Source organism: Thalassophryne amazonica, chromosome 12 (genome assembly GCF_902500255.1).
Source record: "Thalassophryne amazonica chromosome 12, fThaAma1.1, whole genome shotgun sequence".
NCBI classification, from domain to species: domain Eukaryota; kingdom Metazoa; phylum Chordata; class Actinopteri; order Batrachoidiformes; family Batrachoididae; genus Thalassophryne; species Thalassophryne amazonica.
In genome coordinates, this window is record NC_047114.1 from 72993803 (window position 1) to 73014477 (window position 20675).

Below are 20675 nucleotides of genomic sequence, written 5' to 3' on the forward strand. Positions count from 1 at the left end.
TACCCTTGTGACTGTGACTTACATGTGAAAGCCTCTTTCAGTTATACCTATAAACACATTTTCTCTCAAATGTCTGTCTGTAAGCTCTTCCATCTTCTCAGAAGATGTGTTGCGTATAATTCCTCAAAGCCAAAACTGTCTCCGAAATGTTCCGTCTGTAGGCTCAGAGTCTGTCCAAGTATTTGCTACAGACACTTTCAAAAGCATGTCATTAATCATCCCAAGTGATGCTGTAAAATCTGTTGTCTTGCAGATTTTTTTTCCTTTCAGTAAGATATATCTCTTGTTTTCTTTTCAGACAACGTGTTTAGCTCCAGTGCCTACTTTCATCAATTACATGTTCTTACTAAGACTATCGAAATTTGGGCCGTTGCATATTTGCTCAGACCGTCTTGCTCGTCTTAAAATATTTTCTTTATGCACAAAAAATGATGGGTGATAAAACAAGACCCCGCTGGCCCTCTCTCCGTTTATAATGAGCTTTATTAGCTATATGTTGTCATGCAGCTTCTTATCCAAGCAAGGCCGCTAATATGACATTTGTAAAAGCATATGACTGAAATTTTTATGTGCTTTGTGAGAATGTAAAACAGCTTATTAATGCTGTATTCTCAGGCACTGTAGTTAAAGCAAGAGTTTGGAATTTGCTTGGTCGTAAAAAAGATTATGCACTTGACATGTATGTGAAAAATAACATACAACATAACAAAAATAAATTAGCAAATGTTACCTTGTAATCTGGCATTAAAATCATATGCATGACAAGCATGGTCTTTCCATCACCTAAATGTAAATTGAGAGACATGTAGATAATATTTAAAGGTGCTATAAGTGAATTAGTGCCACTAGATGTCGCACTAGCACCACTATCTTTGAACAAAACACCAACTTCCCTTTGACCACTTCTTCATCCTGTTCCTTTCTTGCATAAAGGTGATGAAAAGGCTCATTGGAATCCTTTTGCATCTCAAAGGGCTATCCATCTGGGAAAATGCTGATTATTGATCATTTTTGTTTGAATGTAGGAGGAGAATTTTCTCATAAAGTCACTACTCTTGAATGCACAGTGCTGTGTGAGCAGTCAGCCACTCACATCTCTTAATAAACATGGGGAAGGAGCAACAGCTTCACAGGGTGTGACTCGCAGGCACTAAATGTGCATGCACAGGACATGCTCAACACAGACGTCTAATCAGTTTCAAAGTATTACAACACATGACAAATAATATGACAATAAACATAACAATAATAATAATAAAAAAACAACAGTACTACTCTGCAGAGTTATATTTTGTAACACAGAAGACTTCAAAAAAATTTTTAATACATAAATATTCACCATCTAAATAGCAAAGTGCCAAGGTCAAATGCACACAGCTCTTAAAGGCAATGACAGATGAGAATTGGATTGTGTTGATTCATATTAAGGCAGCATGGTGGCTTAGTTGTTAGCACTGTTGCCTCACAGCAAGAAGGTCATGGTATCAATTCCCACCTGTGGCCTTTCTGTGTGGACTTTGCATGTTCTCCCCTTGTTTGTGTGGGATCCTTCCGGTTCCTCTGGCTTCCTCTCACATCCAAAGGCTAGCAGGTTAGGTGGACTGGAAAGTTTATATTGCCATATGTGTGCATGCGGGTGTGAATGTGTTTGTTTATCTGTATATGGCCCTGCGACAGACTGGCATCCTGCACAGGGTGTACCCCACCTCATGCCCTATGACTGCTGGGATAGGCTCCAGCACCCCCCCCCCTCCCACTCCCTGCCCCTTAAATGGAGCAAGCAGTTGAAGATGAGTGAGTGATTCATATTACGCCCAAAGAACACCCATGAAGAATTAATGCTCTAATGCAATCCTTTGTACTCAGATTATGCATTATGTAAACAGAAAAGTGGAGTTGGATATGCAGCAAATGCACTTGAACTGCACTGTGCTTTAGATCACATGCTACAGATCGTTAAGATAGGGAACATTGTTTCTATGAGCCAAAATATGATTTTGCACTCCCTGACACCATGGCCTATGGTGACCGTCTGTATGTGAACAAAATAACTCAGAGTTTTTAATACAATTTGGGCTAAAGTTGGTGGAAAGATGGAGAATCTCCATGGGCATAGTAATTTAAGTTTGAGAAAAAACGGTTAGAAGGGTTTTACCCTTAGAAGGGTTAGAAGCGGGTAGCATCCGACAACATTGGAAGTAGCTGGTCTGCCACAGCAACTGCCACTCCAGCCGTACGCCGACTGTTAGAATTACCAAACCAAATGTCTCTGGGTCCTTGGTCTTTGAGATTGATAGGCAGCTGGGCAGAGCTATGGAGCCATCAGGTCGTTGGACAGAGGTGCTTGGCAATGCCAATATCTTTTCAGGTGAACGAAGGTTAAAGTCTTTAGGGTCCTGGACTGGTGCTGCCTGACTTGTTGTAAGCTTGTGAGGCTTAGACACTAACCAGTGACCTAAGGCATTGAATGAGTGGATGTATTTGGTACTAGGTGTCTTTGAAGGATCCTTGAGTACCACCGGAATGACTTTGTATCAAATGAGTGGTTAGTAAGAGAAACTAAGATGAAGAGTATCACTTGCATTATGAGGGAGGTCTGTTTTTCTGTGCATGATCAAGCACACAGACACCTGAGTATTGAGGACCCCAGTAGCTGGAGAAGGCCAATTGGATGCCTATGTTTCATCTCACTAGAGCAGATAGATGGTTATTTTAGAGATGAGAGAATGGACCTGTTGTCTGCCTGGGTGGTTGCCATCCAGGACCCAAGGCAGTTCCATGGTGTTGTGGATGTGACAACACATAGCACCAGCTCATGCTCTCAGACTTGACTTGACATGGTCACAGGCCAAAGTCAAAATTTTGCCCCAATGCTTTGATATAGAGGGGATTTAAAACTGCTATTTTGAGGAAATGGTTAAAGGTACACCTTTAATTATTATTAATATGAACTGATGTATCACCTTTCTATTGGTCACATTACCTTTGACCTTAAGACATTGAAAGGTCAAACTCAAGGTTCTAACGGTTTAATTCAAACAGCTTGGAGCCAACACGATGGATAACAGTTCAGGATAATATGGTTCAGTTGTGGACAGAACTGATTGAATGTCAAGGCCACACAGAAACATAAATTATATTAACAATGAATCACACAGCATGGATTTGCATGACTCACTGTTAAATATATAGGACCCCAGTGTTGCATTCTTTCCAGGACACATCCTAATGATTTGTGTTATGGGATCAGTCATGTTAAGGGTCTGTGCCTGATTAAAATGATGACTAGTAAGCCAGACGTCTAATCTGTTAAAGGTGAAACCTGGAAGCGGTTTCCATTTGAGCTTTGTCGGTGCTGTTGTATTTCACTCTAACTATGCCTGGTTTTCATCTGTCTTCCTCAGATCTAAAGAATAAGTGGCACTTGGTGGTCGACCGTCTGACTGTGCTCTTCCTCAAGTTCCTGGAGTATTTCCACAAACTGCAGCTGTTCATCTGGTGGCTGTTGGAGATCCACATCATCAAGATAGTGGCGTGTTATATTGTCCTGTTTTCTGTCAAAGAGGTAGAAATGTTTGTGATTAAAACCGTCAGTTCACAAAACTCACCAGGAGTTACGGCTCACTCGATTATATTGGTTTGTCCTTGAGTTTGATTGGTCAGTGTTACCAGGTGAAGATGATGGTTTCAAGATTTCACTGCATTTATTTAGGATTTTAGTGCTTATTGCTTAACCCTATAATGCCACACATATAATTTATGATACATACATTTCTTGGGTGAGGCATTGTAGAGTTAACTATGCTTGGGTGTGAGATCTCAAGACTTGTGATTGCTATGCCTTTGACACTACGGCCATGCTTTGATATAGGTCCATAAGTAATTGGACATTCCCTGTCCCATCTCTTTCTTCATAATGAAGTGGTTGCTGAGGATACTGTTGCTTAGCAATAGACCAGTCATAGGTGCATGCATAAATACATACCCACATACAGAGGGTTGTGTGTGGGGGTTTATGTGTGTTTGTATTTGTGTGTGGGGTGGGGTGGGTGGGGGGCTGGGGCGGTTACTGTTGCTAACCAACCCAGTCACAGGCAGACATGCCTGTCTACATACGCACCCACCCATATCTATCTGACTTTTGTATACAACATTTTATTGATGTATTTATGGTTCTTCACACCTTTCATGTCTGCTTAATATTGTATTTACATTTTGTAGATACTTACAAAGTCTAATTTTGGTCTCAAATTCCTGTGTTGTATCCTGGGCAGGTGTCTTTGTTCAACTATGTGTTCCTGGCGTCTTGGGCCTTTGCTTTGCCTTACAGCCACTATCGGCCACTTGCTTCCAGTGTTTGCACCGTCTGGACATGTGTTATCATCATATGTAAAATGTTGTATCAGCTGAAGTCTATAAACCCTCCATCCTATTCCAAGATATGTCCTATGGTAAATAAAATCAGTAAACCTTTCTAGACTCACCGTATATACACTACATGTACAGTTTGTTTGTTTTCCTTCATCACATTTTTTGCATCCTTTCAAAAGATTATGAAAAATTACAAGTGCACTCATCCGTATTTTAAACAATGCAGTCAAACCTAAATAGATCAGGATTTAGGTGATTACATTTTATGGTACATATACGAGGTCTGTTAGAAAAGTATCGTACCTTTTTATTTTTTTCAAAAACTATGTGGATTTGATTCATATGTTTTTACGTCAGCCAAGCTTGAACCTTCGTGCGCATGCGTGAGTTTTTCCACGCCTGTCGGTTGCGTCATTCGCCTGTGGGCAGGCTTTGAGTGAGCACTGCTCCACCCCTCTCGTTGTTGTTTCATTGCGAGGAAATGGCGGAATGATTTGGGCTTTTTTTCCATCAGAATTTTTTCAGAAACTGTTAGAGACTGGCAGCTGGAAACCATTTGAAAAATTTATCTGGCTTTTGGTGAAAATTTTACGGGCTTCACAGAGAATAAGGAGTGTTACTACAGCTTTAAGGACGGCCCACAATGGTGCACGGCGCGCCGCGCTCCGAGCCGCCATCGAGAGGCTTCGATTCACGCGTCACGACCGATTCGCTGATGAAGCAAGACAAAGGAACACCTCCGTTTCGGAGTGTTAGAGGACAAGTTGGGACATGCCTATCTCGGCTTTCAGTGCTTACCAGTCCAGTGAGTATAAGAGAAATTGTGGAGAGCTGGGCATGTCCCAACTTGTCCTCTGGCACTCCGAAATGGAGGTGTTCCTTTGTCTCGCTTCATCAGCGAATCGTCGTGACGCGCTAAGCCTCCGCGCGGCTTTCCATGACAAAATCTCTTGTTAAAAGTGAAATCTGACGGAAAATGGCTGATGTCCAGCTCTTGTGATAACCAGAGAAATTGCACACGACGGTCCCGGCTCCACACAGCGATCCGTTTAGAAATGATGTGGTGGTTTCTGCCTCTCGATGGCGGCTTGGAGCGCGGCGCGCCGGGCGCCATTGTGGCCCGTGCTTAAAGTTGTAGTAACACTCCTTATTCTCTGTGAAGCCCTTAAAATTTTCACCGAAAGCCAGATAAATTTTTCGAATGGTTTCCAGCTGCCAGTCTCTAACAGTTTCTGAAAAAATTCTGATGGAAAAAAGCCCAAATCATTCTGCCATTTCCTCGCAATGAAACAACGACGAGAGGGGTGGACCAATACTCACCCAAAGCCTGCCCACAGGCGAATGATGCAACCGACAGGCGTGGAAAAACTCACGCATGCGCACGATGGTTCAAGCTTGGCTGACGTAAAAACATATGAATCAAATCCATATAGTTTTTGAAAAAAATAAAAAAGGTACGATACTTTTCTAACAGACCTCGTATGTGCCAGCTGATATGTCGTAATACAATAAATACTTTAAATCTTCAGTAGGTTTGGTCACTTACTGTTTCTGTCCCCAGCCAGAGAATTTCAACGAGATGCAGAAGAATGAGCTGAAGGATTCTCTGCTATATAAGGATCCTGTGGATCCAGCCAACTGGGTGGGAATGAAGAAGTGTGGTGATGACCTTCTGGGCTACCTCAGGGTGAGAATTAGAAACCACTGTCAATATATGCACCACACACAGGATATCGTCACAGTTGGGCAGAAACATAAATGGAACCATTGGGCGTATCAGCAAGTCTTCAGAATAGGTGGAATAGACCCTGTAATGCCACCTCGTTTGTCCCATCACACATATTTAAATCATTTAGAAAGGTGTTTATTGGAGCGTATTCCTCTGCCAAGTCCCCATTGTGCTGTTGCATCATCAGTTGTGTATACATTGCAATTTTTAGGCATCAGAACTAATGTAAAAATTAAAAAATGGCTTAATTTTATTCTCTTGATGTACTTTCTACATTTGGAGCCTCTGTTGGGAGATGCCAGGTGACCATATGGTGAAAAAATTAGCTTTTTGGGTGTGAAAGACTCATACACTCTACCAAGTTCATTGTTTAACAAGGTACAGCTAGGGAACCATTCTGCCTGATGAAGTGCCAGGTTTTTCATATCCTGACCTGGGTAACAATTTGATTTACAAATGGTTATACTGTAGTTGAAAATAAGGGCTAAAACAATCTGGAGCCATAGAACCAGCAGTTGCAACTGCTTTTGTAATAACTGTTGAGGAAATAAGAATTAAAAAATAAAGGTCAAACAATTTCCCATAAATACATAACTAGCAGCAGTAAGTAAAAATTATGACTAATAAACAAAACTGTCATTTGCATTTTACTTTTTTAAATTACAGTTTTTAATTCAACTTGTATAATAAATTGAAAGTTTAAAAAAAAATCAGGAAAAGTCTCCTTGCCTCTATATCAGGATTTGGGGTTTAGTGTTACTGTTGAAAAATATTCTGGGTTTATAACACTGTTGTCCTACCATCTAAAAATAAATTTTAATTACAATTTGGAAAATAGTTGTAATTGGTGTAAAATGTTGTGGATTAGGTATGTAGATCGCACACATGGCTCTTTGTATGAGTTAATGAGCTGGTGTGCGTGATTTGGGGAATTAAAAATACTGCTGGAAAAAGCAGTGTTCTGTCACCGGTCAAAGAGAAACTGCATAAATCACCTTCCATAACTTAGAAAATAGCATAAAATGATGGTAACTGTTGCATACCAGTTGATTATCTCAGCTTTGTTTAAAAGTAAGAAAAGATTTAAAAGTTCTGATTGAAATCATGCAGTTGACTTTTTCCACTCAGATAATTGTGACAGTGACACAGAATTTCTGAACAGAAATATTATAGAGACAGTCTCCGAAATCATGTGATGATGTTCATGTCAGCACAAATAAAATAAATAAAGCCAAGTATTGACGATGAATTAAACGGTATAAGACACAATTGTGTTGTGTTAAGAGATGGAATAAACTGTGTCTGGACCCTTAGCCAGAGTGAAAATGATCACGTGGCCAAATAAGTTTTATTTATTTATTTATTTTGACATATAGACAAATAAAAGATTGAGGAGAGTGAGATAGAGAGTGCGGCTTACAAAGAGAGCAGCAAGTAGTACAGTGATCTCTGAAAACAAGACACCCGTTCTAAATATAGTGTCTGTTTCCATTTGCAATGTTTGTCAGCGTCCACACTTTCTGCTAAAATTAAGTCTGCCGCTATGCTTTTGTGGTGCAAATGATTGTGCATTATAATCACATTTTGAGCATCTTTCTTTGTATTATAATGAACACAGTTACCTTTTAAAAGAAAAGAACAAACCTTGAATGAAATGTTGTCTCCCAGTTTTGTCTTCTGGTGGCCACAGTCCGCTTTGCTCTACATTCTGGATCCTTTGGGAAGTGTTGAAATGACAAAACTGACTAGTTTGCTTGCCAAGCATCCAAGAGGTATTATAATAATAATAAAACCTAGATTTAATCTTCTTTTCAACATAACAGAGTTATGTTGCCATGCCAACAGCTGGAAACAATAACACCCATTATGGTGGAGAAACAATGTAGCCCTCAGCTACACGACCGCTATATAACCAATGTTTATTCATTTATTTGTTTACTCAACAAATATATATTAATATAGTCCTTTTGGCAGACATGAATAATAATAAGCAATATAAGAGAATGTCTTCTCTGTCAACATACATGCAGAACAACCTCTTGATGCTGGCCATTCTGGCATTCGAGGTGACCATCTACCGCCACCAGGAATTCTTCAGGCTGAGGAACAAACTAACACCTCCTGCTGCAAGGATTATTTTCCATGATATTACACGGCAACATTTGGACCTCGGCATCATCAGCTTCATTAAGTACTTCATCAACTACTTCTTCTACAAATTTGGACTTGAGGTAAAGGAAAACGTAACTACCACATTCTCACTTTGTGTAAATTTCATTAAATTGTCAAGACACAACTTAAAATCCTGATTATTCTTAGGGTTTCGGCAGACTATGGCTATAATAGCAAACACTCAGTCGCAGGTCGGTAATATATGAACAGAACTTCACACTTTGCTCGATGCCTCTTCTCTCTTCTGTCCGTCCCAGACGTGCCTGCTGTTGGTGGTCAATGTCATCGGGCAGCGCATGGACTTCTATGCCATGCTTCATGCCTTTGCCTTAATAGTGGTCATGTATAGGCGAAGGAGGAAAGCAATCGCAGAGATTTGGCCCAAATACTGCTGCTTCCTGGCCTGCATGTTGACTTTACAGTACTTTGTCTGCATCGGTATCCCACCTGCAGCCTGCAAAGGTTTGTCTGGTTGACTGGTCCACCAAGAACTCAAAAAATAATGAGTCACATGAACTGAAATTCTCTGTTTTGTCTGAAGGTGGTTGTCCTCAAAGGAGGAGTAGAAATGACTACTGATTACTTACATGTTGTGTTTTTGAATCAGCATTACCACTGCAGATTACCACTTCAGTTTCCACTTTTCCAACTCTTACATCTCCCGTCTGATGGTGCAGAATGTTCTGGTTTTTCCCTGTGCTTTTGAGCCCATTCAAACATGTATGGATACATGTTTATTAAGACACAAATGCTGTTCTTTATTTCACTGTTCTTTGTTTGTAAGCTACGTTTTATGTCCTTATTGCCAGTCCTGCTCTTTTAAAGTGGTCTGTAAATTAGCCTGACGTTTTTATGTTGTTTACATGTCTGACGATAATGGTGTGTCTATTCGTTTCAGACTATCCCTGGAGGTTTCCAAACTCTACTACAGACTCCAATGTGGTCAAGTGGCTCTATGTTCCAGATTTCCACACCAGCCTAATCCAATGTTTCTCATTTCAGTCTATCAGAGTTTAAAAGTAGGAAGTTTCTAGACATCTAACTGTCACTGCTGCAAGGCAGTTTTCTAAGGATTTTATGTGAAAGATTACCAGCAGTTATTGGCATGTAACTGAGTTCATCTGCATAGCAGTGAAAGGTAATCCCAAAACGCCGCAATATGTGCCCAAGGAGTGCTATATAAAGGGGGAAAGCAGGGGGCCTAAGACAGACCCCTGTGGAACCCCAAATTTTATGTCACTAAGGTTAGAGGTAGTGTTACTGTACAAAACACAGTGAGAACGACTGGTCAAGTAGACATCAGCCATGCAAGGGCACTCCCAGTAATCCCAAAGTGATTTTCCAGCCTATCAAGTAGAATATGATGATCAACTGTATCAAATGCAGCACTGAGATCTAACAGCAACAGAACTGTAGTGGTGTCCGAATCCATTGTAAGCAGAAGATCATTCACCACTTTAGTGAGAGCCGTCTCTGTGGAATGATATTTTCTAAAAGCAGACTGCAGTGGCTCAAAGAGATATTCTCAGTAAGATAGTCTGCGAGCTGCCGTGACACCACTTTTTCCAGAATTTTAGAGAAAAATTATAGATTTGATATCGGCCGATAGTTTGTCAATACACTAAGGTCAAGATTGGGTTTCTTAAGTAATGGTTTAATCACTGCAGATTTTAAACATTTAGGAATGGGTGTGCCACAGGTGTGGGCCACAGGTCCTTAAACAGTTTTGTTGGTATAGGATCAAAAAACAGGTTGTGCTTTTTGTTGACATTACGAGTTTTGTCAGCATGCCTAGTGAAATACTGTCAAATTCTGTAAATCTAGGTAATACCTCAGTAGTGGCGCCCACATCAATAGCAGGGTGTAGTGGCTGGATTAAGGCATGCCGGGATATGTTTAACCTGATGTATTCTATTTTCTTCCCAAAGTAATCCAGGAAATCTTGTGCTGTAAAAGAAGAGCGAACTACAGGTGGTTGTCCATGCAAAAGTATTGCCCCCGTGTCGAACAAGAACTTTGAATTATGCTTGTTTTTGTTGATCAAATCAGAGTAGTAAGTCCGCTTTGTAGCCAATAATGCATGCTTATAGTCTAAGATAGCATCACACCATGCAAGGTGAAATACTTCTAATTTTGAACAACGCCATTTCCTGTCGAGTGTAGTTTTGAGCACTGAGTTTAAACTATCTACAAGTCTGTCTACTGACTGGGTATTTGTCAAATGTGAAGCTAAGACATCAGGCAGTCTAGCTTCGAGTTCAGTCTTAGTTGAGGAGTTGATACATCAGCGTAATGATATATAAGATTGTTGTTCCACTAAACACGGCAGTGAAACTATAAATTTAATAAGTGAGTGATCAGACACCACTGATGTAAGAGGCATGATGTCAATATTTGTGACCGCAATACCACGTGCGAGAACCAGATCCAGGGTATTTCCACTAATGTGCGTCGAATCCGAATGCATTGCCGAAATCCTAATGCATCCACAATTTCCATAAATGATTTGCAGAGGGGATCAGAAGGCTTATTTATATGAATGTTAAAGTCACCGATGATCAGAATGTTATCTGCACTAGTTGACAAGTTAGAGATGAACACACCAAATTCATCTAAGAATTCAGAATATGGTCCAGGAGACCTATATACAGTGACAAAGTAATACGACTTATTTTTATTCTTCTGACCTTGGCAATGTGTAATATCCTGAGCAGAGCGGAGAATCAGTTGCTCAAACGAGTGATATTTGTAACCCCCAACAGCTAATAAGCTAAACCTAGATTTATAAATAAGAGCAACACCCCCGCCTTGCTTCGCATCACGAGGGACGTGACTAAATGTATATCCCATCTGAGAGTAAAGTTGCAATTGTGCTTCACACCTGGGTCAAACAGTTTTACAAATTATATTCAAGGTTTGTGGTCAGTGCCAGGAGAGTGCAGGAAGTGTTTAGATAACCCAATTCAAGTTTAGAAATCCTGCTGTGATTTATGAGATTCCCCATGATGTTGCTAAGACCACCCCTATGTCAGCCAATGCCAGGATGCATTAGTTCATTCCAGTCCTGTTTTCTTTTTCTTGATGGTCATATGTTTGTCTAAACATGGTATTTTTGTGTGCAGGTTCTGTGTCTGTTGAGCTTCTGGTTGCTGTTGAGACAAACACTTACAGAGAGACGGGAAAAACAAAGGGAAGCTACCACCGGCCTCTCACACGTTCATGTGGAGGGGCATAAGAAGAATGGTAAGATCTCGTATTTTATTCAGACTGCTTGAATTAATACAGGGCACTTAAGCTAAGGAAGTTTTTTATTATCAGATATGAGCTAACTATTATTTAGGAGTTTATGAGCTAAAAAATTAAACGGCTCGTAAAAACTGTGAAGTTGGCAGGTGAAATTTTGATTTTGTATCACTTTTTTAGTTTCATTTTACGTATCTTTTTAAATCTGCTTCTCTAAGCTCCATGCTTGTGATGGCTAAAAAATTAATTTCCATGCCACATTTCATTTCCAACAAGAACACACAAATGCACGTTCGTGCACTGAGCATCCCCCACCGGTAATTTTTATCATGGCGTTCAGTTGGCTTAATGTCGGCTTGATCGCTTTGGTAGATAAATTAGGAGCGCTGAAGCATGTCTTTTGTCTTCTGATGCTGTATTTGGAAATAAAAAGCAGCCGGCTGTGCTGCTGATTTAATAATGCTACCACATTAGGATATGGGTTCTTTTTCAGAAATTAAATCTGGAAGGTTTCTACTTTAAGTAGACCGAATTGTGATTTTTTTTTTTTTTTTTTTCTTTTTGTGTGTGTCTGATTACTTAGGTTAGGGATATAAAAAAACAGCCAACTGATACTGACAAAGCAAAAAAAAAAGCACATAACCTGCACTCACCCACAGGGCCTTGGATTGTTGATAAGTTTGCCACTGACAAGCGATGCTTTTCAGCAGATGGGTTTTATAAAGTGCAATTCAGTGAATATAACCTTTGACCTCCATATCAATGGGCATCTTGGGGTAACCATGCATAACATACATTCCAGGTTTGGTGACAGTCACACATGATTACAAAATATGTTTTTGCACTCACAAGGTTTTTACAAAGCACACTCCAGTGACCTTGGCGTTTACGTTTTGTGACCTGCAAATCAATGAACATCTTGTTGTCACAATGCCTAACACACATACTGAGTTTGGTGACAATTGGACACTTACAAAAGAAGTTATTGCACTAACAAGATTTTTACAAAGCATGCTCCAGTGACCTTGACCTTTGACTTTTGGACCCCAAAATCAGTCAGCTTCTTGGCATCGCAATGTGTGATGTATATGCCATGTTTGTTTACAATCAGGTCTGTAAAACTGAACCAGTTTTGGTCACAAGTGAAGAGTGAGTGAGTGAGTGAGTGAGTGAGTGAGTGAGTGAGTGAGTGAGTGAGTGAGTGAGTGAGTGAGTGAGTGAGAGTGAGTGAGTGAGTGAGTGAGTGAGTGAGTGAGGTCTTGGTAAAACTTGACCATGCTAATTTTGTTCACATTATTTATGTGCACAAAAAAGTGTGACTGATGCTTGGACAGAATGCAATATTCAATTCAGTTAAAATTGTTTTAAATACATCATATCATAAGTCACTACTGGCAGAAACCTGAAGGAGACCAGCTCTTTGAATTGTAAATATTTGTATGTGTATTCTGTTTTAATTGTTTTTCTGTAATGATTAATTTATTTTGGTATGTTGTGTGGTCTTAATCTGTTTCTATGTTACTGGGACTACGGATGGAAATTAGCATCTTGCTATAATCCGGCATATTTACATGTAACAATGTTCATTAATATGCATTGTCTCGTTTCAAATAACTATATATATATATATATATATATATATATATACACCAGCAGTTCTGCTTTGGCCATACTACCAACAATAAACAAAGAAAAGCACAGCAAAGACTTTTCAAACATGCAGAGATAGAAAGTTTCAGCTAAGCAACCATATATATATATAGATAGATAGATAGAGAGAGAGAGAGAGAGAGAGAGAGAGAGAGTCCAATGATCACAATGACCAGTGGCTCAAAAACAATCAAGAGGTGAAGAGCAGAGTCCCAGTAAAATAGACAGTGGTGGGCACAGTTGTATTTGCTGGTAAAGTGAGTAAAGTTTAACGGTCAAAAATGTTTGAAAACCATAAAATCATATCTGTTTGTTCCTGTCTGTTGTGTGTCTTCAACAGTCAGGCCGGTGTTCTGACGAGATGAGCTCCTGTAACGTAAATCGACAGTTAGTTTGTACTTTTTTAAGTGAAAAGACACTTATTGCTGTATTTTTATGTAAAGACAAAACTTGCATGGGTTTTCTTTGGTGGGGAAGCTCAACGCGACTGGTAGGGTGTCGATTTTGCCAGTCGTGTTGAACTCAACACGGGTGAGCCTTTCCTGTAACTGTTTATAAATATAATACAGATAACCTGTGACTATTAATACTGTGATTTACTGCTTTTTATAAAGACGATGACCGTGTTTGGGATTTTATTTTTTATTTATTTTTTGGGCATTCGTTTTGTGTTTGTGATCCTTATGTGACTTGACCTTTGGATTTACCCAGCAGCCCTTGCGGCACTCAAACTCGGAATTGGGTTATCAGTAGCCGACAGTGAAGTCCAATGTGGCCGCGATTGAGTCAGTACTAAAAGTTAGCAGTAACGTCCGCTAAATTTTTTAGTGGTTTATTGGTTTAGCATTATAAAAGCTAACTTTTCAGTTAGTGGATTAATGGTTATGGAATCTAGGTTATCGGTTAGCTGTGCCCACCACTGAAAATGTACTGCAATTGATGAGATTTTTTTTTTTAACAACCAAAAGTCCACTAATCCAGTATTACCAGGTATATCCCCCTTCTGGCGTTACTGCTGGTGGAGAGATAAACACAGGTTTCTCATTTGAATAGCTGACGACAACCAACTGGAGTGTTTTGTAGTTGTGCAGAATTTTCTGATTCTCTGATGTGTTCTATAGAGGAAGAGGACTCTAAGGTGGGAGGGGAGCAGGACATCATTCAGGTGCTGGGCAACATGATCATGGCTCTGCTGGTCAAATATTGGATCTACATCTGTGGCGGCATGTTCTTCTTCGTTAGCTTCGAGGGCCGCATTGTCATGTACAAGATCATCTACATGATGATGTTCCTCTCCTGCGTGGCGGTCTACCAGGTGAGGACACCTCACGTCTTTTGATAGTTTTTGCTCTGCACAGTTGTGCGTAGTTCTGTAGATCAACAACATTAGATGACCTCTTTTCCATGTGAAGCCATTGATACCAGTTAAATCATCACTTAGAATAAAACATGTTAATATCTGTTGTGCTTGGAGTTCACGTGGAAAGGACACAGCCGTGTTTCCATTTTCAATTTCCCACAGACAGACGGTGTTGGCAGTTTTAGTACGGTCATAAAGTTTGTATAATGCATGTTCATAATCCAGAGTGTGTTTTTGACTGTTTTATCTCCCTGGTTGCAGTAAAGGCAAGCTGCCAGCGTGAATTAAAGCATCCTCCGTGCACTGTTTAATTTAATGTGTTACATTATTTTAATGTCATAAAATTCATAGACCATGTACTGTAACACAGTTGTCAGAGTTATTAGTTGTGGTAAAGTCTTACTTGAATGAATGAATGAATGAATACTTCTTGACCAGGTGCACTATGAGTGGTGGCGAAGAATCCTGAAATACTTCTGGATGTCGGTGGTCATGTACACCATGCTGGTTCTCACTCTGGTCTACACCTTCCAGTTTGACAGCTCGCTGCCTTTCTGGTCCAAACTGTTGAACATGAACAAAGAGAGGTGAGGTCCACCGGGCACCCACCGTGCGTTTCAAACTGCCCGCTTATATCCACAAGTCCTTGATGTTGGTGTGGACGCTAAGAGGTTTCTGCCAACATCACCATGGTGACTGTCGGACACGTCATAATGATGCTTCTAACCCAAAAGAAACAAAAGTGTAAGCAGCAGTGCAGACAGATTTGATCTGTGCAACCATTAAATACTTTACAATAAGATGATATACTGTCCATAAAACTCTCACTAAGTTTACTTCTTTACTGTCTGTGGAAAGTAACTCGTCTTTACATTACTTGTTACTTTTGCATTACTCAGAAACAGCCTACAGCCAAACAAACTGATGTGCACTGCACACACATACTGGAACAAATTCCGACTGTTACAAAGAAGTTTCTCTGTCTCCCACTCTGTGTGTCTCTGTCTCGCCATCTTTCTCCCTCTCAGTCTGTCTCTCTGTATGCTGCTGTGTTTAGTCATTAAAGTTGAAGGCGCGTTTTAGTGCAAAAGCTCACTAGCTCATGCATCCACAGAAATAAACACGCACACACACACGTGTGAGCGTGTTTATTTCTGACAGTTATTAAAGCAAGTTCCTTCTATTTAGAAAAGTAATCGACAGGCATTTCACTTACTCTTAATCCGGAAAGTATTCACGGCACTTCACTTTTTCCACATTTTGTTTGGTTACAGCCTTATTCCAAAATGGAATAAATTCCATTTTCCCCCTGAAAGTTCTACTCACAACACCCCATAATGACAACATGCAAATTTTTTTTTTTTTTTTGCAAATTTATTAAAAATAAAAAACTAAGAAATCACATCGACATAATTTTTCACACCCTTTGCTCAGTACTGTGTTGATGTACCTTTAGTGGCAATTACAGCCTCAAGTTTTCTTGAATATGATGTCACGAGCTTGGCGCACCTATCTGTGGGCAGTTTTGCACATTCCTCTTTGCAGCACCTCTCAAGCTCCATCAGGTTGGATGAGGAGGGTCAATGCACAGCCATTTTCAGATCTCTCCAGAGATGTTCAGTTGGATTCAGGTCTGGACTCTGGCTGGGCCACTCAAGGATGTTCACAGAGTTGTCCTGAAGCCACTTGGCTCTGTGCTTAGGGTCCTGCAGAAACAGTCACCCCAGTCTAAGGTCAAGAGCGCTCTGGAGCAGGTTTTCATCCAGGATGTCTCTGTACATTGCTGCATTCATCTTTCCCTCAATCCTGACTAGGGATGGGTATTGATAAGATTTTATCGATATCAGTACCATTATCAATTCCGCTTATCGATCTGATTCCTTATCGATTCCCTTATCGATACCTCCTGTGAATTTTCTGTGTACTACAAGTAAGCTTTACAGGTTTTCTATGTCAACAACATTTTATCGAGTCTTAAAGTAAATAAATATGAAATTGGTCACTGGATCCTTGATCTCTGGACATAAATAGAAATAAACAAAACAGACATTAATGGCATGATTGTCTCTCCATACATCTGAACTGAGCTCAGCTGGCTGCTGGAGTCTGCAGGTCTGCAGCCATACAGGCTTGGGCTGCTGCACATCAGCGAAGGACATCTCATTTTGGGCTGAAAAAAACCCATTTTGATCAATTGTAGTTTATTGTTTGTATTACGTTTGGAAAGAGGTGACATTTGATTTAAACAGTGATTCGCTTTGAAGGTATAAATTCCGAGCGGAATCGACTCAGCAGAGACAGCGCAGCATTTGGAGCAACGGAACGGAGGACGATTCTCGTTTCTTTCTCACAACAAGACCGGAGTCCCAGTTAGTCACTTTAATCTGCACAAAAATGACTCACGATTGACACATTTTAATGGCTTTGAGAGGGGATAAGAAGTGGACTTGCCACTTCTGAAGAGGAGTGAAGCAATGAACCAACGAAGCAGCAGATCAAAGCACTGCTTCATTGGTTCAAGGTTCAAAGCAAAGCAAAGCTGCAGAAACGTTTGATTACAGACCCGCTGCAGGGTCTGGAATCAATGTAGAGAAATGATCATTTTCCCGACAAACACCCTCAAAACAACGGCCGCTCTGAAGGACCGATAAGGGAATCATTAAGTAAAAAGACTATTGATGTCGGTGGATCAAATCATTTCTTAACGATACCCTAAAAGAACCGATTCCTGATACCCATTGCTAATCCTGACTAGTCTCCCAGTTGCTGTTGCTGAAAAACATCCCCACAGCATGATGCTGCCACCACCATGCTTCACTGTAGGCATGGTGCCTAGTTTCCTCCAAACATCATGCCTGGCATTCACGTTAGAGAGTTCAATCTTTGTCTCATCAGATCAGAGAATTTTGTTTCTCATGATCTGAGAGTCCTTCAAGTGCCTTTTGGCAAACTCCAGGCGGGCTGCCATGTGCCTTTTACTAAAGAGTGGCTTCTGTCTGGCCACTCTACCTTACAGGCCTGATTGGTGGATTGGTGCAAAGATGGTTGTCCCTCTGGAAGGTTCTCCTCTTCACAGAGGAATGCTGGACCTCGGGCAGATTGACCATCGGGTTCTTGATCACCTCCCTGACTAAGACCCTTCTCCTTCGATCGCTCAATTTAGACGAGCGGCCAGCACTAGGAAGAGTCCTGGTGGATCTGAACTTCTTTCATTTACAAATGATGGAGGCCACTGTGCTCATTGGGACCTTCAAAGCAGCAGAACTGTTTCTGTACCCTTCCCCAGATTTGTGCCTTGAGACAATCCTGTCTCGGAGGTCTACAGACAATTCCTTTGACTTCATGCTTGGTTTGTGCTCTGACATGCACTGTCAACTTTGGGACCTTATATGTAGACAGGTGTGTGTCTCTCCAGATCATGTCCAGTCAACTGAATTTACTGCAGGTGTACTCCAATTAAGCTGTAGAAACATCTCAAAGATGATCAGTGGAAACAGGATACACCTGAGCTCAATTTTGAGCTTCATGGCAAAGGCTGTGAATACTTATGTACGTTTGATTTCTTTTTTTTAATTTTTAATAAATTTGCAAAAAAAAAAAAAAAAAAAAACCTTTTTCAAATTGTCATTATGGGGTATTGTGTGTCAAATGTTGAGGAAAAAAAAATGAATTTCTTCCAGTTTGGAATAAGGCTGTAACATAAGCATGGTGAATACTTTCTGGATGCACTGTACACGTTGCTTCCAACTTTATATGACACTATTTTTCACGGAAGAAGTGCGCCATTCCCTGAATATTCCATTGAGTTCTCCCAGTGTCATTTCTGGATAGGCAGTCGAGTCTCACGCTTCATCTTTATGTGGCTTTCAGGGAAATTCAATAATTTTGTGCTGTCTTAGGAACCTTTGTGTGATTAATGAATTTACAAAAAAAACAAACAAAAAAAAAAACATTACATTACGGCGATACAGGCAGAGGTAATGTGATTTCAGTCACAGAGTAACATGTTACACGCAATAGTGGCTGTAACTCACTTGAACTTTGTCTATACTGCCTACACAACAGCCCTGCTCCATTTTCTTGCATTTAGAAAACTGACACAGACAAAATGTACACAGCGAATAAATGAGCCTTATGTCCAAAAATTCCCATCAGAAGAATAGATTGCCACGCACCGTCAGATATATATATATATATATATATATATATATATATATATATATATATATATATATATATATATATATATATATACACACACACACACACAAAACCCCAGTTCCAATGAAGTTGGGACATTGTGTAAAATGTAAATAAAAGGAGCATCCCCAAAAGGCTCAGCCATTCACAAGCAAAGATGGGGCGAGGATCACCACTTTGTGCACAACTGCATGAAAAAAAATAGTCCAACAGTTTAAGAACAATGTTTCTCTACGTTCACTTGCAAGGAATTTAGGGATTCCATCATCTACAGTCCATAATATAATCAGAAGATTCTGAGAATCTGGAGCGCTTTCTACATGTAAGCGGCAAGGCCGAAAACCAACATTGAATGCCGTGATTTTCGATCCCTCAGGCGGCACTGTATTAAAAACTGACATCATTGTTTAAAGGATCTTACCTTGTGGACTCAGTAACACTTCAGAAAACCATTGTCAGTTAACACAGTTCGTCGCTACATCTACAAGTGCAAATTAAAATTCTACCATGCAAAGCGAAAGCCATACATCAACAACATCCAGAAACGCCGCTGCCTTCTCTATGCCCGAGCTCATTTGAAATGGACAGACGCAAAGTGGAAAAGTGGGCTGTGGTCTCATGAGTCCACATTTCAAATTGTTTTTGGAAATCATGGACGTTGGGTCCTCCGGACAAAAAAAGAACAAGACCATCCAGATTGTTACCAGTGTAAAGTTCAAAAGCCAGCATCTGTGATGGTATGGGGGATAACTTACACATCTGTGATGGCACCATCAATGCTGAAAGGTACATCCAGGTTTTGGAGCAACACATGCTGCCATCCAAGCAGCGTCTTTTTCAAGGACGCCCCTGCCTATTTCAGCAAGACAATGCCAAGCCACATTCTGCACGTGTTACAACAGCGTGGCTTCGTAGTAAAAGAGTGCAGGTACTATACTGGCCTGCCTGCAGTCCAGACCTGTCGCCCATTGAAAATGTGTGACGCATTATGAAGCACAAAATACGACAACAGAGATCCCGGACTGTTGAACAACTGAAGTCGTACATCAAGCAAGAATGAGAAAGAATTTCACCTCCAAAGCTTCAACAATTAGTGTCCTCAGTTCCCAAACGCTTATTGAGTGTTGTTAGAAGGAAAGGTGATATAACACAGTGGTAAACATACCACTGTCCCAGCTTTTATGAAATGTGTTGCAGGCCCATTTCAAAATGAGCAAATATTTGCACAAAAACAATAAAGTTTATCAGTTTGAACATTAAATATCTTGTCTTTGTGGTGTATTCATTTGAATATAGGTTGAAGAGTATTTTTAAATCGTATTCTGTTTTTTTTACATTTTACACAACGTCCCAACTTCATTGGAAATGGGGTTGTGTGTGCATATATATATATAATTTTTTTATCAAAGCATTGTTATTGAGCCACTTTTTTAAATCTTTCCCTGTAACTTTAACCTCTATTTGAAAAATACAATGAATATTACAGAAATGAATATGAATGAATGCTAATCAGGTGTTTCCTACTTAAAAACACTGATTGAACTCTGTGCTGAGAGTTTGTGCGCTTGTTCCTTCGACTTTTGGTTTAATCAAAAAACTATGAATTTTGCAATCGAATTGCTCATCTCATATATTGGCAGGTCTACCAATGAATCCACCAAGTACCACCTCTGCTTGATCTATAGTTTACAAACTTGGTGGATCAGACTCTTGTTTTTCTTTTTCTATCTAGTCTGGAGGATCTTGGTCTGGAAAAGTTTTCCGTTACCATGCTGTTCACCAGGATCTTCATTCCCACCTCTTTCCTACTGGTGTGTATCCTCCACCTACACTACTTCCATGACCGTTTTCTCCAGCTCACCGACCTCCAAGCCATCATAGCCAAGGAGAACAGCACTATTTATAGGTGAGCCAATGATTGTACACAAACCCGTTATTTATTTTGTGAAA

At 40.2% G+C, this 20675-nt stretch overlaps 1 protein-coding gene across 1 annotated transcript in view; it reads left to right on the plus strand.

Moving 5' to 3' along the window:
• LOC117521141 (piezo-type mechanosensitive ion channel component 2) overlaps positions 1-20675 on the plus strand; it is a 249903-nt gene that overhangs the window by 140589 nt on the left and 88639 nt on the right. The window contains exons 18-22 of the mRNA XM_034182477.1: positions 3405-3565; positions 4275-4451; positions 5933-6058; positions 8131-8331; positions 8530-8734. Coding sequence (XP_034038368.1) covers positions 3405-3565; positions 4275-4451; positions 5933-6058; positions 8131-8331; positions 8530-8734 — 870 coding nt within the window. The remainder of the gene's footprint in view (positions 1-3404; positions 3566-4274; positions 4452-5932; positions 6059-8130; positions 8332-8529; positions 8735-20675) is intronic.